General features: G+C 41.7%; 1 protein-coding gene across 3 annotated transcripts in view; it reads right to left on the minus strand.

The window, feature by feature from the left end:
- Nucleotides 1-406: 406 nt before the first annotated feature.
- The window catches only part of LOC133446730 (complexin-1-like), a 110202-nt gene continuing 96917 nt past the window's right edge, over nucleotides 407-13691 (minus strand). For all 3 annotated transcript variants that reach the window (XM_061724745.1, XM_061724747.1, XM_061724746.1), the window contains exon 4: nucleotides 407-5402. In XM_061724745.1, coding sequence (XP_061580729.1) covers nucleotides 5208-5402 — 195 coding nt within the window. In that variant the 3' untranslated portion in view covers nucleotides 407-5207. The remainder of the gene's footprint in view (nucleotides 5403-13691) is intronic.

Raw genomic sequence — 13691 nt, forward strand, 5'->3', positions numbered from 1 at the left:
CAATCATCATTTGAACAACACAGTGCATTCTGTTTACAGCCCTTTTCGATTTTATTGAATAGATGTTGAAATTCCTTTGGAGGGGAAAAAAAGGGGGTAAAAAAAAAAGCACAACAGTCATTTTGAGATGAAAAACAAGCTTGACTGACAGAAACAGTAACATGTAATATACTGTACATCCAAAGTCTTTGCACATACTTCCTTAATGAATGCCATGCAAATGAGATGACGCTGACTGCAAAGGTTACGTCTTTCAAATATAATATAAATAAAGGGTGATCCTTTCTCCCTTGCTATAAATACATGCCTCTACCACTGTTTCCACGTACTGTAAACATATTTAACATGGAGGCGAAAGAAGCCCAAAGACCTGTTTGAATGCAGAAAAACAAGACGATGAAAAAAATTATATGAAATCACTTTATTCTCAGTGTGTGGTGATTCCATTTTTGCAGTAAGTTAGGTTACAGACTGAAATATTTGTCTAAAATGGCATGCAGTGAGGCTAACAGGTGGAACACAGAGGACACAGAACAGTTACATCAACAACCTTGCCTACATTGCGCACCATAAGCATGCATAAATTTTTGTCCACAAATAGGGAGCTAGAGAGAGGAGACAAAGAGAGAAGGAGGGAGAAGGGTGTGGAGATTTTGCAGTACAAAAAATTCACCAAATTAACGTTTCTTTTTTTTTTTTTTTTTCTTCTCAAAATACAAAACACCAGAGGACAGAAACAGGACTGACTACAGACAAGAAAAAATATAAAGACATAAATAAAAACACACCAGAGTAAGCATCTTCTTAACACGTACAGAACAGAGAAGACAGATGCGAGACGAGAGAAACGTCAGTTACATTCAAGTCACATCAAAGGATTAGTTTTTAAAAGCCATTTCAAGCAGTTTTTTCAACGTTTTAACGGCTGTAATAGTGGCACAAATGAGCAACTTCGAACAGTAGTGGTTTTACGGCGTTAACTGGACTACAAAATACCGATTCACGCATGACTTGGGCAGTTTGTCTGGGCAGTGGTCTAAAAGCTGTGTGGAACACAATCGAGCGGCGTTCACGAGATAATGCTGAATGAGTTTATCGTGGTATCGGGCGGTGGACGAGATGAAAAGCGTGATCTGATTTCAGAGCACACCGGTTTCAAAAAAAGACTGAACACTCTAGATACATTTTCTATGGTGTTGCAGCTTGGAATCCTTTACGAGGGCAGTAATCGTAGCTTTCTAGGATATTCTTGGGTCAAACATGAGATATGTTACTCAAATAAAAGTTACTATCGGCTAACTAGGTTGCTAGACTTGAAACTGGTAAGTTATTTAGCGTCAAAACTAATTCTACACTACAGCAAAAGACTAGTTATGGTTAAACTTCTACTCAAAAAAGAACCTAGAGTACCTGAGAATTTGAACGTAAATAAGGTATGCAGTTAATTAAGAATGGAAAATACTTCTCTACATCTAGTGCTACCATCTCTATTCTTTGGTTTGCTTAAATAACTGCTCTGGTAATGGATGCGTGACGCACGACTATCTGCTAACTCACCGCTGGACGAGGTGCTAGCGAAGGCAGTTTACACGTACATTAAAATACCTGGAACTTCAAAGCGTGTGCTCTAAAGGCCCTACCACATTTTTCACTTTTTGCTGCTTTTTTTGACATATTTTCGACATGTTTACAGAGCTTTACGAAGTCACAGGACTGCAAAGGAACACACACGTTAAGAGTCGCTATTGTTTTATGTCTAGTACAGCCAGCGTAAAACAACGATGGTGTGGCAAAATAGTTGGGTTGGAAAAAAACCTCAATTGCAACTACAACTATTGTGCACGTCACAAAAACATTTTTTTCTTACAAATCTTATCACTATCAATAGCACTTTAATGATCCCTTGGACTTCACGTGCGGCTTCTGTACTGTACATGGCAGCTAGCATAAACCTCTGCATTAGCACGGTCACTTAAGTTATCGATCCCACCGTCGATTCAGATCTGTCACGGTTAATGTAGAAAAACGGCTATTTTGCAAAATAGACTGCTAATGTGCAAAATAACCGGCAGGGTGGCTAATGTAGAAAAACGGCTATTTTGGAAAGTACATACATTTTTAAGCTCATGGTGCGCGGACATCACATTTTTAATCATCTCTCCAGTCTCGATGCTCCGGTCACCTCGAGACAATTGTCTCGAGGTGACAAAGCGCAGTGGAGTGCACTCTGAATTTGGGCACATCACCTCTACCAGCCTTATAGGTCTGGGGAATGTACTGTAAATATCCAGTGAGTCTTTGTGAGGAAAGATCTATTCCCACCTTCTCTTTGCACCTCCAAAACAGACAAAGAGTTGTTGCGTCTCTCATGGAAGGTGAAGCTCCTAAACCTGAATCATGATGAGATGAGGTCTCTCCTCCTCCTCCATTTGCACAAATTGATGAAACCCAAACAAACTAAGCAAACGTAATTCATTTAGTAGATAGAGTCCAGTTACTGCACTACAAAATAGCCTACAGTTCAGTTGAATGGATGAAATTCACGCTTGTTGGGGAATTTCTCAAAACCAGTTCAAAAGTCCGCTTGTGGTATAGTGAGTTTTTATTCAGCCGGCGGTGAGTGGATCTACACAGACGAGTGTCTGGTTGATATGCTGACCCAGAGGGATTTTGTAACAAGGTTTTTATACAAGAAGTTTAAAGTACAAAAGGCAGGATTAAACAAGCCAAGTGAGAGACAAAAAGTAATTTACAGTCAGATGTGATCTGTGGCCAAATGTCATTATCTGGCATTTGGCATGACTGTCACTAACTTCTAAATTACCCCAAGGGTGTTCTCGTGATTCAAGTCTGTTTGAACCAACTTCCAAGGTGTCGTCTTCTGCAGGGGGGTTAGGAAGCTGGGTAGTAAGTTAAGCTAACACAAAGGTGTTGAGTCCAGTTCGAAGCCCTGCAGGAGGTAGGAAGCTGGAACTTCACGTGACCATCTGTCTCGACACGGTTCAAACCGGTCACTTACAGTCGCCAATCAGTGCAGTTGGTGCGTAGCAGCCAATGGAAGAAGCCCATATTCTGCACATGCTTGTTGTTGACGAGGCTGTTTATGGCTGTTGGAGAAGCCTAACGTTACACTCCCTAACGTTACACTCTCCGAAAAAGTGTCGGGTCTGACACTTTATCCACAGCATTAACCGGCTACTGCCGTTTTCTACATTAGCCGCCCTGACGGTTATTTTGCACATTAGCCGGCTATTTTGCAAAATAGACGTTTTTCTACATTAACCGTAACACATCTACTCATCAGTTTCTAAGTTTTAATAGCAGGAATATTTGAAGCTACTCATTGTGATGTTGCCTACGTGTAGGCTAAGAAGGCATTGACTGAAGGCCTACAGCAAGTAAGTCGGCGTGTTACCAGCAGAGGTCTCGAGGAATGTTTGAAATATCTGGAATGTTTAACAACACGGTGGAATGAAGGAGCAATAAAAAAGACAACAAAAAACAAGGCATATGGAGAAAAATTTGATTATTTTTCCATATCTTTAAATTTGTGCCATGGCAGTTATTTAACTACGTGTCAGACTGGGCAGTAAATCGTTTTTTGGGCTTCTCAAGACAAGTCTGTGCACGATTTGTTCACGTCAGTGTCTGAAAAGCCCACGGTTTAATCAGCCTGTTCAGTGTCATTTAAAAAAAACCCACAAATCCTGATTGTGCTTGTCGTTGTGTGTCATGGGGTCGAACAGTTGGATGACAACAAACAAATCCTCCCATCTTCCCTCTTTTCACTTTGAATTTAACACACTTGACCCACAGAGGTTTCACTTTTACCACAATATGTCACGTCTGTGTCTTTAACGCTGACTAACACATTAAAGAGTAACTTTAAAACATACAACAATGAAGATTGTCTGTTATTGCTGATTTGAGACTTGACTTCCGCCAGTTAAACCAACGGATACAGGACAACTTCATCTGGATCTATATATTGCACTATTGTCACTGTCTGTTCACATATAGTGAGTTCACAACATAGTTGTGTTGCTGAAGTTTCTTTCTTTGTTTCGTTCAGTTTTTTTTTCTTTTTACAGTAATAAAAAATGGGAAATGTTAACACAATTTAAAACTAACAGGGAAGGTCAAACTTGTTCATGTCTTTAAAACAAAGCAGAATAAGTGGCCCCTGCAAAAGGGACCCAACAAAACATGTACAGCCTGGGAATTTATATTTATCTTACCGCTTTTAGACAAGCTTCATGTAAAGAGTACATTTATATGTTTTCTCCATGGAAGAACATTTTAGACACAGGTTATAGCTCGCTGTTAATGTTGGGTGAAATGTCAATTAAATAAAAATGGAGAACGAGTTATTGCCTCAAATATCAATGTATTTCGCTTCATTATGACAAATAAAGTACCCATATATGCACATCACTTCACAACCATTAAGTGCATGCTTAAAAAAAGTTAACAAAGGAAGAAAAAAAAGCCTCATTGCAAATAAATTCCTTCACTTTCAGGTTTACAGATTTAGTTTCAAATGTAGTGTTCATACATAACATAACGGAGACTTTACCGGGCGACTCCTCACAATGGAAAACCAACAAAAATGCAAGTTTTTATATACACTGTATGTATCAAATATTAGCAAGAACATAAAAGAAAATTTTCAATTCAATTTTGACATGATTTGGATAATTTCTTAAAAGTTAAAAATATGGCTTATACTCTTGAGTTATCTTGCTATATGTCATATTTCACTCCTATATAGTACTCCTTTTTTATATATATCTATCTATATATATATATATTTATAACCGAGGCTATTTACAAACAAAAAGGGTGGATGATGGATGATATCTGGTCTCATTCTGAGTGCTTGGAGATTTTGAAACATGGCATCATGTTTGCCTTAAAATCAAAGACTTTAGCTCTATGTCAGTGTTTCATACGTTTTAAAATAGAATTACAGTTTATCAAGGCAGAGCTTGAGCTCTGCTTGAGATATTAAAAGGTATGAATCACTGTCTGAGATCAGTTTAACTCACAGACAAAATAATGGCACGCTGCACATTTCCAGGACACGTAGACGTTGGGATGACGGGGCGGGACGGGGTAAAGATAGACATGACTGCAGGTTGGAGTAGGACAGGCTGGTACAGCGTTAATTAGAAGGATATTATAACCATATTTAAATCAAAACACTGTTACTTTTTATTGAACATATCCATGAGGGGTGCCGGGATAAACTTCATGACCGTATCCACGATGCTCTCCTCTTCCTCCTCGTCGCCACAGCCGGTGGGAACAGCCTTTTTGGGGCGGGTGAGACTCCCCTCGGACGCCTGCTCCATAGCAGCCGCCGCCTCCGCTTCCTTCTCCTCCTTCTTCTTAATGCCATACTGCAAGACAGACAAGACAGGATTCGTATATTCATTGTTTGGACCCGATACTTTTTTACTGGGTTACGAACAATATTTTGAGCAACTTAAGCAAGTCTCAAGACAAAGGGCCAAATCCACAAAGAACAGATTGCGCCCGCAAATAGCACTGTGAATTGCGCCGCATTTGCGCCCGCTATTTGCCCCGCTTTAAGGTCCTATTCACAAAAGATTTTGCTCTAATGATATGCCGGCGCAAACACGCCCATAAAGTTTTGCAGCTGAGTGCAATTTTCCCTTGTCTGAGTAAGTGAGCGGAGCTGTTTCCAGTGTTCTCCGTATTTCAGCACACACATTGGTCCATAATGAAAACTGCAGAGAGCACAACAGCCTCAACTTTCACGTATTTGTACTTCTCTAGTATTTCGCATGTATGACATAAGCTAATGAAATGTCAAATGTTAAGAGGCTGTGCGCATTTACGCACAAGGCACAGCACCGGTCACTTCATTAAAACCGGATCGGGATCAGATCAGGATCTGACGGTAATTCATGTTCTTTGTTTTGCTACACACACCTACAGGTCAGCTGTTAAACACACACATTCTAGATTTATATGTTTATATGGTGGAATTGTTTGTAATAAAGCAGCCCCTTACTGTATGGATGAATCCTGAACTCCGTCCTGTTATTTTTATTTTTAAATCCGAGATAAGTCCACAACTCCACTTGATCTGACTGTCTACAGTCATGTCTGACTGTAGATTTCACCCTTAATATCGTTCAGTATCACACAGGCTTGAATGATATTGAAGAGAGAGAGAAACAGAGACAGACGGGGAGTGAGGAGTGAGTTTGCGCGCAGTTAATACACGCTTCGAAAAGATGGTATTTGTTCCACTATTTTTGCGTGTGGACGGTTAGACGGTTTTTGCAATGAGGCTTATTTGCATAAAAAGGGGGCAATTTTGCGCCGAATGTATGAATATTACCTAATTTACATGCATGCAAATGGCACAGGCGCAGCATGACACTATTTGCTTGGCAGCGCAGTTTGTGGAGCAATTCGCCCTTTGTGGGTGCTTTGTGAATTTTTGTCTCATTTGCACCAGTTTAGCTGCTGCAAAAGCCACGCAATCCTTTTGTGGATTTGGCCCAAACTGTGAAGGCATTGCTGATTGTAATCCATCGATTTCCATCAAGACCATGGTTTTTATCATGCAAATGGAACCCAAAGTATGGAAATAATATCTAATTTCATCAATAAAAGCCCAAAAAAGGTTATTGTGAAGAGGTTGGAGGCTGTGGTAATAACTGTATTAACACAGCTGGACTAACCCTGGGGGACACTCGCTTGCCAGGAGGTGTTTCCAATCAACCCTGGTTAAGGAAACCCTGGTTAATCCATATTTAGGCAGAACGAACAAGCCAGGCAGACAGTTGGAACATTATAGTAACTTTGCCTTACATTTATTCTGATCTAATCTGTCCTTCCACTTTTCAGATGTTGCCACCTGAATGAGTTCTGAAACGGGAACTGCTGGAGCTCCGGCCAAGCGTCGCCGGGGCGATCGCAGGGAGCTTGGCCTAAGTAGATCACTCACACTGGGAACACCACGGTGCCTGAATCTAACCCAGCAACAACAGACAAATGGCAGTATTTGAAACCCTCTTGCTTTAGATATCTGCAGGTATTTGCTCGGTGACGAACAAGCAGAAGCACAGATATCAACTCTGTTGTGTTTCAAAGCAGAACAGCTTCCACATTTCATGTACAGAATAAACTCAATGTTCCTCTAAACCAGGGGTCGGCAACCCAAAATATTTTAGAGCCATATTGGACCAAAAACACAAAAAACAAATATGTCTGGAGCCGCAAAAAATGAAAAGTCTTGTATAAGCCTTAGAATGAAGACAACACATGCTGCATGTTTCTATATTACTTAGAACTGGGGGAAGATTTTTTCATTATGCACTTCGAGAAAAAAGTGGAAATGTCGAGAAAAAAGTGGAAATGTCGAGAAAAAAGTCGAAATGTTGAGAAAAAAGTCAAAATTTCGAGAAAAAAGTCGAAATGTCAAGATTAAAAAGGAAGAAAAAAAAAGACAAAAAAGAAAAAAAGGAAAAAGAAAAGAAAGAAAGGAAATAAAAGGTCAAACATTTTTGAAAAGGCTCCAGGAGCCACTACGGCAGCGCTAAAGAGCTGCAAGCGGCTCTAGAGCCGCGGGTTGCCGACCCCCGATTTAAACTCTTAAGCCTGAATTATGGTTCTGCGTTAAATCGACACAGAGCCTACGCTGGCGAAGCGCAGCGCCGCTCACACTACGGTGAGGGCTACGCCGTAGCCTGACGTTACCTCCCAAAAATTGTATTGGGAGGTGCTGTGATTGGTTCACTTGGTAGCAACGCATTTCTGGTTCCGGTTCGTGAAGCAGTCGTGAACTTTTAGCACTCTTTTCTTCGTGTTTGTGTGATTTTTTTTGTTTTGTTTTTTTGCACAATAGTTGTCCTTATCTCTTTGATTCACTGTGACCGGAAAAGCCGGAAACTAAACAAAGTATCAACTAGCGCTCTGGGGGGACAACGGATCCCATTGACTTCGCATAGTACAATATCCGTGGTGCTCACACTGAATTATACCATTTCTGTGTTGGTGCCACGGAAAATAGTGGTGAGAGGTCGTGGGCATTTCACGGATTTTTGTGAGATCAGGTTGTCCAAGTATCACCCATAGTAGTTGGTACCCATCTCATAATATTGTAAATGACGTCCTTAACCGATGCTGAAGCTGACTGGGATTCAATCCAGCTGGACTCCAGGGAGAAACGTAAGGGGCACAGGAAGGTCAGCAGGGTGAGTTGTGGCCGATCTCGGGGCAGAAAAGCAGAAAAAAACATCCAGACTCCTCCATGACCTCTGCTTTACAAGGCCCATGTTAATGAGCAATAAATAATTTAACCCTTTTACCGTCTTTGGGTCAAAATGACCTCATTCTCCTGTTCCTTCTTTCCTCCTGCTCTCTCCTTCCCTTCCTTCCTCTTTTCTCCTTTCCTTCTTTCCTCCCTTCCTTCTTTTCTCCCCTCGTACATTATTTCCTTGTTTTCTCCTTTCCTTCCTTCCTTCCTTCTTTCCTTCCTTCATTCTTTTTTCCCTTCCTTCCTTCCTTCCTTCCTTCCTTCCTTCCTTCCTTCCTTCCTTCCTTCTTTCATCCCTTCCTTCCTTCTTTCATCCCTTCCTTCCTTCCTTATTTTTTCCCTTCCTTCTTTCCTTCCTCCTTTCCTCCCTTCTTTCCTTCCTTCTTTTTTCCCTTCCTTCCTCCTTTCCTCCCTTCTTTCCTTCCTTCTTTTTTCCCTTCCTTCCTTCTTTTTTCCCTTCCTTCTTTTTTCCCTTCCTTCCTTCCTTCCTTCCTTCTTTTTTCCCTTCATTCCTTCTTTCCTCCTGCTCTTCCTTCTTCCCTTCCTCTTTTCTCCCTTCCTTCCTTCTTTCCTTCTTTCCTTGTTTTCTTCCTTCCTTCCTTCCTTCCTTCCTTCCTTCCTTCCTTCCTTCCTTCCTCCCTTCCTTCCTTCTTTTCTCCCTCCCTTCCTTCCTTCCTTCCTTCCTTCCTTCCTTCCTTCCTTCCTTCCTTCACCCCTTCTTTCCTTCTTTCACCCCTTCTTTCCTTCCTTCTTTTTTCCCTTCCTTCCTTCCTTCCTTCCTTCTTTTCTCCCTTCCTCCTTTCCTTCCTTCCTTCCTTCTTTCCTTCCTTCCTTCTTTTCTCCCCTTGTACATTATTTCCTTGTTTTTTCCTTTCTTTCTTTCCTTCCTTCCTTCCTTCCTTCCTTCCTTCCTTCCTTCCTTCCTTCCTTCCTTCCTTCTTTCACCCCTTCTTTCCTTCCTTCTTTTTTGCCTTCCTTCCTTCTTTCCTTCTTTTCTCCCCTCGTACATTATTTCCTTGTTTTTTCCTTCCTTCCTTCCTTCCTTCCTTCCTTCCTTCCTTCCTTCCTTCCTTCCTTCCTTCCTTCCTTCCTTCCTTCCTTCCTTCTTTCACCCCTTCTTTCCTTCTTTCACCCCTTCTTTCCTTCCTTCTTTTTTCCCTTCCTTCCTTCTTTTTTCCCTTCCTTCCTTCCTTCCTTCCTTCCTTCCTTCCTTCCTTCCTTCTTTCACCCCTTCTTTCCTTCTTTCACCCCTTCTTTCCTTCCTTCTTTTCTCCCTTCCTTCCTTCTTTTCTCCCTTCCTCCTTTCCTTCCTTCCTTCCTTCTTTCCTTCCTTCCTTCTTTTCTCCCCTCGTACATTATTTCCTTGTTTTTTCCTTTCTTTCCTTCATTCTTTTTTCCCTTCCTTCCTCCTTTCCTTCCTTCCTCCCTTCCTTCCTTCCTTCCTTCCTTCCTCCCTTCCTTCCTTCCTTCCTTCCTTCCTTCCTTCCTTCCTTCCTTCCTTCCTTCTTTTTTCCCTTCATTCCTTCTTTCCTCCTGCTCTTCCTTCTTCCCTTCCTCTTTTCTCCCTTCCTTCCTTCTTTCCTTCTTTCCTTGTTTTCTTCCTTCCTTCCTTCCTTCCTTCCTTCCTTCCTTCCTTCCTTCCTCCCTTCCTTCCTTCTTTTCTCCCTCCCTTCCTTCCTTCCTTCCTTCCTTCCTTCCTTCCTTCCTTCACCCCTTCTTTCCTTCTTTCACCCCTTCTTTCCTTCCTTCTTTTTTCCCTTCCTTCCTTCCTTCCTTCCTTATTTTCTCCCTTCCTTCCTTCTTTTCTCCCTTCCTCCTTTCCTTCCTTCCTTCCTTCTTTCCTTCCTTCCTTCTTTTCTCCCCTTGTACATTATTTCCTTGTTTTTTCCTTTCTTTCTTTCCTTCCTTCCTTCCTTCCTTCCTTCCTTCTTTCACCCCTTCTTTCCTTCCTTCTTTTTTGCCTTCCTTCCTTCCTTCTTTTTTGCCTTCCTTCCTTCTTTCCTTCTTTTCTCCCCTCGTACATTATTTCCTTGTTTTTTCCTTCCTTCCTTCCTTCCTTCCTTCCTTCCTTCCTTCCTTCCTTCCTTCCTTCCTTCCTTCCTTCCTTCCTTCTTTCACCCCTTCTTTCCTTCTTTCACCCCTTCTTTCCTTCCTTCTTTTTTCCCTTCCTTCCTTCTTTTTTCCCTTCCTTCCTTCCTTCCTTCCTTCCTTCCTTCCTTCCTTCCTTCCTTCCTTCCTTCCTTCCTTCCTTCCTTCCTTCCTTCCTTCTTTCACCCCTTCTTTCCTTCTTTCACCCCTTCTTTCCTTCCTTCTTTTCTCCCTTCCTTCCTTCTTTTCTCCCTTCCTCCTTTCCTTCCTTCCTTCCTTCTTTCCTTCCTTCCTTCTTTTCTCCCCTCGTACATTATTTCCTTGTTTTTTCCTTTCTTTCCTTCATTCTTTTTTCCCTTCCTTCCTCCTTTCCTTCCTTCCTCCCTTCCTTCCTTCCTTCCTCCCTTCCTTCCTTCCTTCCTTCCTTCCTTCCTTCCTTTCTCCCTTCCTTCCTTCCTTCCTTTCTTCCTTCCTTCCTTCCTTCCTTCCTTCCTTCCTTCCTTCCTTCCTTCCTTCCTTCCATTCCTTCCTTCCTTCCTTCCTTCCTCCCTTCCTTCCTTCCTTCCTTCCTTCCTTCCTTCCTTCCTCCCTTCCTTCCTTCTTTTCTCCCTCCCTTCCTTATTTTCTCCCTTCCTTCCTTCCTTCCTTCCTTCCTTCCTTCCTTCCTTCCTTCCTTCCTTCCTTCCTTCCTTCCTTCCTTCCTTCCTTCCTTCCTTCTTTCACCCCTTCTTTCCTTCTTTCACCCCTTCTTCCCTTCCTTCTTTTCTCCCTTCCTTCCTTCTTTTCTCCCTTCCTCCTTTCCTTCCTTCCTTCCTTCTTTCCTTCCTTCCTTCTTTTCTCCCCTCGTACATTATTTCCTTGTTTTTTCCTTTCTTTCCTTCATTCTTTTTTCCCTTCCTTCCTCCTTTCCTTCCTTCCTCCCTTCCTTCCTTCCTTCCTTCCTTCCTTCCTCCCTTCCTTCCTTCCTTCCTTCCTTCCTTCCTTCCTTCCTTCCTTCCTTCCTTCCTTCCTTTCTCCCTTCCTTCCTTCCTTCCTTCCTTTCTTCCTTCCTTCCTTCCTTCCTTCCTTCCTTCCTTCCTTCCTTCCTTCCATTCCTTCCTTCCTTCCTTCCTCCCTTCCTTCCTTCCTTCCTTCCTTCCTTCCTTCCTTCCTCCCTTCCTTCCTTCTTTTCTCCCTCCCTTCCTTATTTTCTCCCTTCCTTCCTTCCTTCCTTCCTTCCTTCCTTCCTTCCTTCCTTCCTTCCTTCCTTCCTTCCTTCCTTCCTTCCTTCCTTCCTTCCTTCCTTCCTTCTTTCCTTCTTTCCTCCCTTCTTCTCTCCCCGCAGACAGCACAAGGGTTAATGGGCACTAAATAATTGAAACGAGAAGCACCATAGTTTATTTCCGTTACTTCGGGGGGAAACGGGAGCATCTGTTTATCTGTTTCCTCTGGGGGAACCAGTTGGGCCGCGTACAGACAGAGACGGCTACTACAAGTCAAATGCTAAGTTTCCCTCTCATTGAACTCAACGAGCTCAATAATATTTAGCTGTCACTGCAAAATAACCTTTGTATTCTGATGTCTGACAGCAGACTGGGCACAGTAGAAAATACTACTTCCAAAACCTGTGTAGTTGACAGACAAGGTGGGAGACAGAAAGTGTGGCCATTCAGATGTTTAAACCACGTTAAAATAAGGCCAGCCATCATTCAGACTCATTTATACGAGGAGGGAAACTTCAGGACCGCAAGCCTTTCCTTTGTTCTCTGCCGGCTGGCTGCTCTGGTCACCCGTCTGCCCGTGTTGTCAGTTCTAAATCCAAATTACTCAGAGCTGAAGGACTCGCGACAGGCTGTTGCCCCATATGGGACTGTGCATATAAAAATACTTTCAGCTCTTTGCCCGCCGCCATCCCCAGAGAGGCTGGTGCAGAAACCACTGGGTGTTTTCCTCTGATGAGAACGGATGGATGTGCCTGCAAAAGTCCTACCACTACTGCTTTAGTGATAAAGGATCATAGATTTCATTATTATTATTTATTTAAAGGGGACCTATTATGTACGGTGGCCGACAAGGGCCAAACGCACTGCATCGGCCTAATGCGTCTCAGTTCAGGAAAACGGCTTCAAGTACAGAAACGATTCAAATTCACAAACTCAAAACGAGGTACAAAAAGAGGAACGTGGTGCAAAAAACAAAGACAAATGCAGCATCATCAAACGCTGCAAATAGAGAAACGATGCAAAGCACAAAACAATATAAAACAAGAAACCATCTTCAAAAGAAAAACGCTTCATAACCGGTCACTACAACCGGAAGTTCCTCCAAACCTGCAGGGGGCGCTCTGACTGAACCAGTGTTTACATCCATGGTTTAAACACACAGCGGGAACGGTAATGTGATTTTTATCTGACTATATTTATATACAATGTTTATATCACTGTACAACGCTGTACATTACGAGACGTTTCTTTATTATATTTTACACCAGACGATACAAGGCTGCACATAATATTAATGAGATTAGATCATGATTAGAGATTGACATAAAGCACCTGTGAACGTTACAGCACTTCCGGTTGTAGTGACCGGTTATGAAGTGTTTTTCTTTTGAAGATGGTTTCTTGTTTTAGATCGTTTTGTGCTTTGCATCGTTTCTCTATTTGCAGCATTTTTTTAAGATGCTGCATTTGTCTTTTTTCTCGACATTTCAAATTTTTTCTCGAGATTGTACTTCAACATTAATCTCTTTTGTATTTCTATGAATTGACTTTGTAATGTTTGAGTTTGTATGTTAACGTTTGGACCCCAGGAAGACTAGCTGTCGTTTTGGTGTCAGCTAATGGGGATCCTTTTAAATAAACAAATAAACAAATAAAACATTAATCTCGACATTTCGATTTTTTTCTTGACATTTTGACTTTTCTCTCGAAATTTCAACATTTTTCTCGAAGTGCATAATGAAAAAAAAAATCTTCCCCCAGTTCTAACTAATATAGAAACATGTGTTGTCTTCATTCTAAGGCTGATACAAGACTTTTCATTTTTTGCGGCTTCAGACATATTTGTTTTTTTGTGTTTTCGGTCAAATATGGCTCTAAAAAATTTTGGGTTGCCGACCCCTGTTATAGATTAAGAGATTAAAGATGAACCTGCTCCCTAAAAAGATTGATCTACTCTGATTGATCAGCTCCAGTGCTCTAATCCCCATTCACTGATCTGAATTTTTAAATCTGAAATAAGCATTTCCTACAGTTCAATTGCTTTGTAACAATCGTACTGATGATTTTATATTATTGGTACATTAACCATATCCTCGCTGCAGCTG

This window comes from Cololabis saira, chromosome 7 (assembly GCF_033807715.1).
Source record: "Cololabis saira isolate AMF1-May2022 chromosome 7, fColSai1.1, whole genome shotgun sequence".
Taxonomy (NCBI): domain Eukaryota; kingdom Metazoa; phylum Chordata; class Actinopteri; order Beloniformes; family Belonidae; genus Cololabis; species Cololabis saira.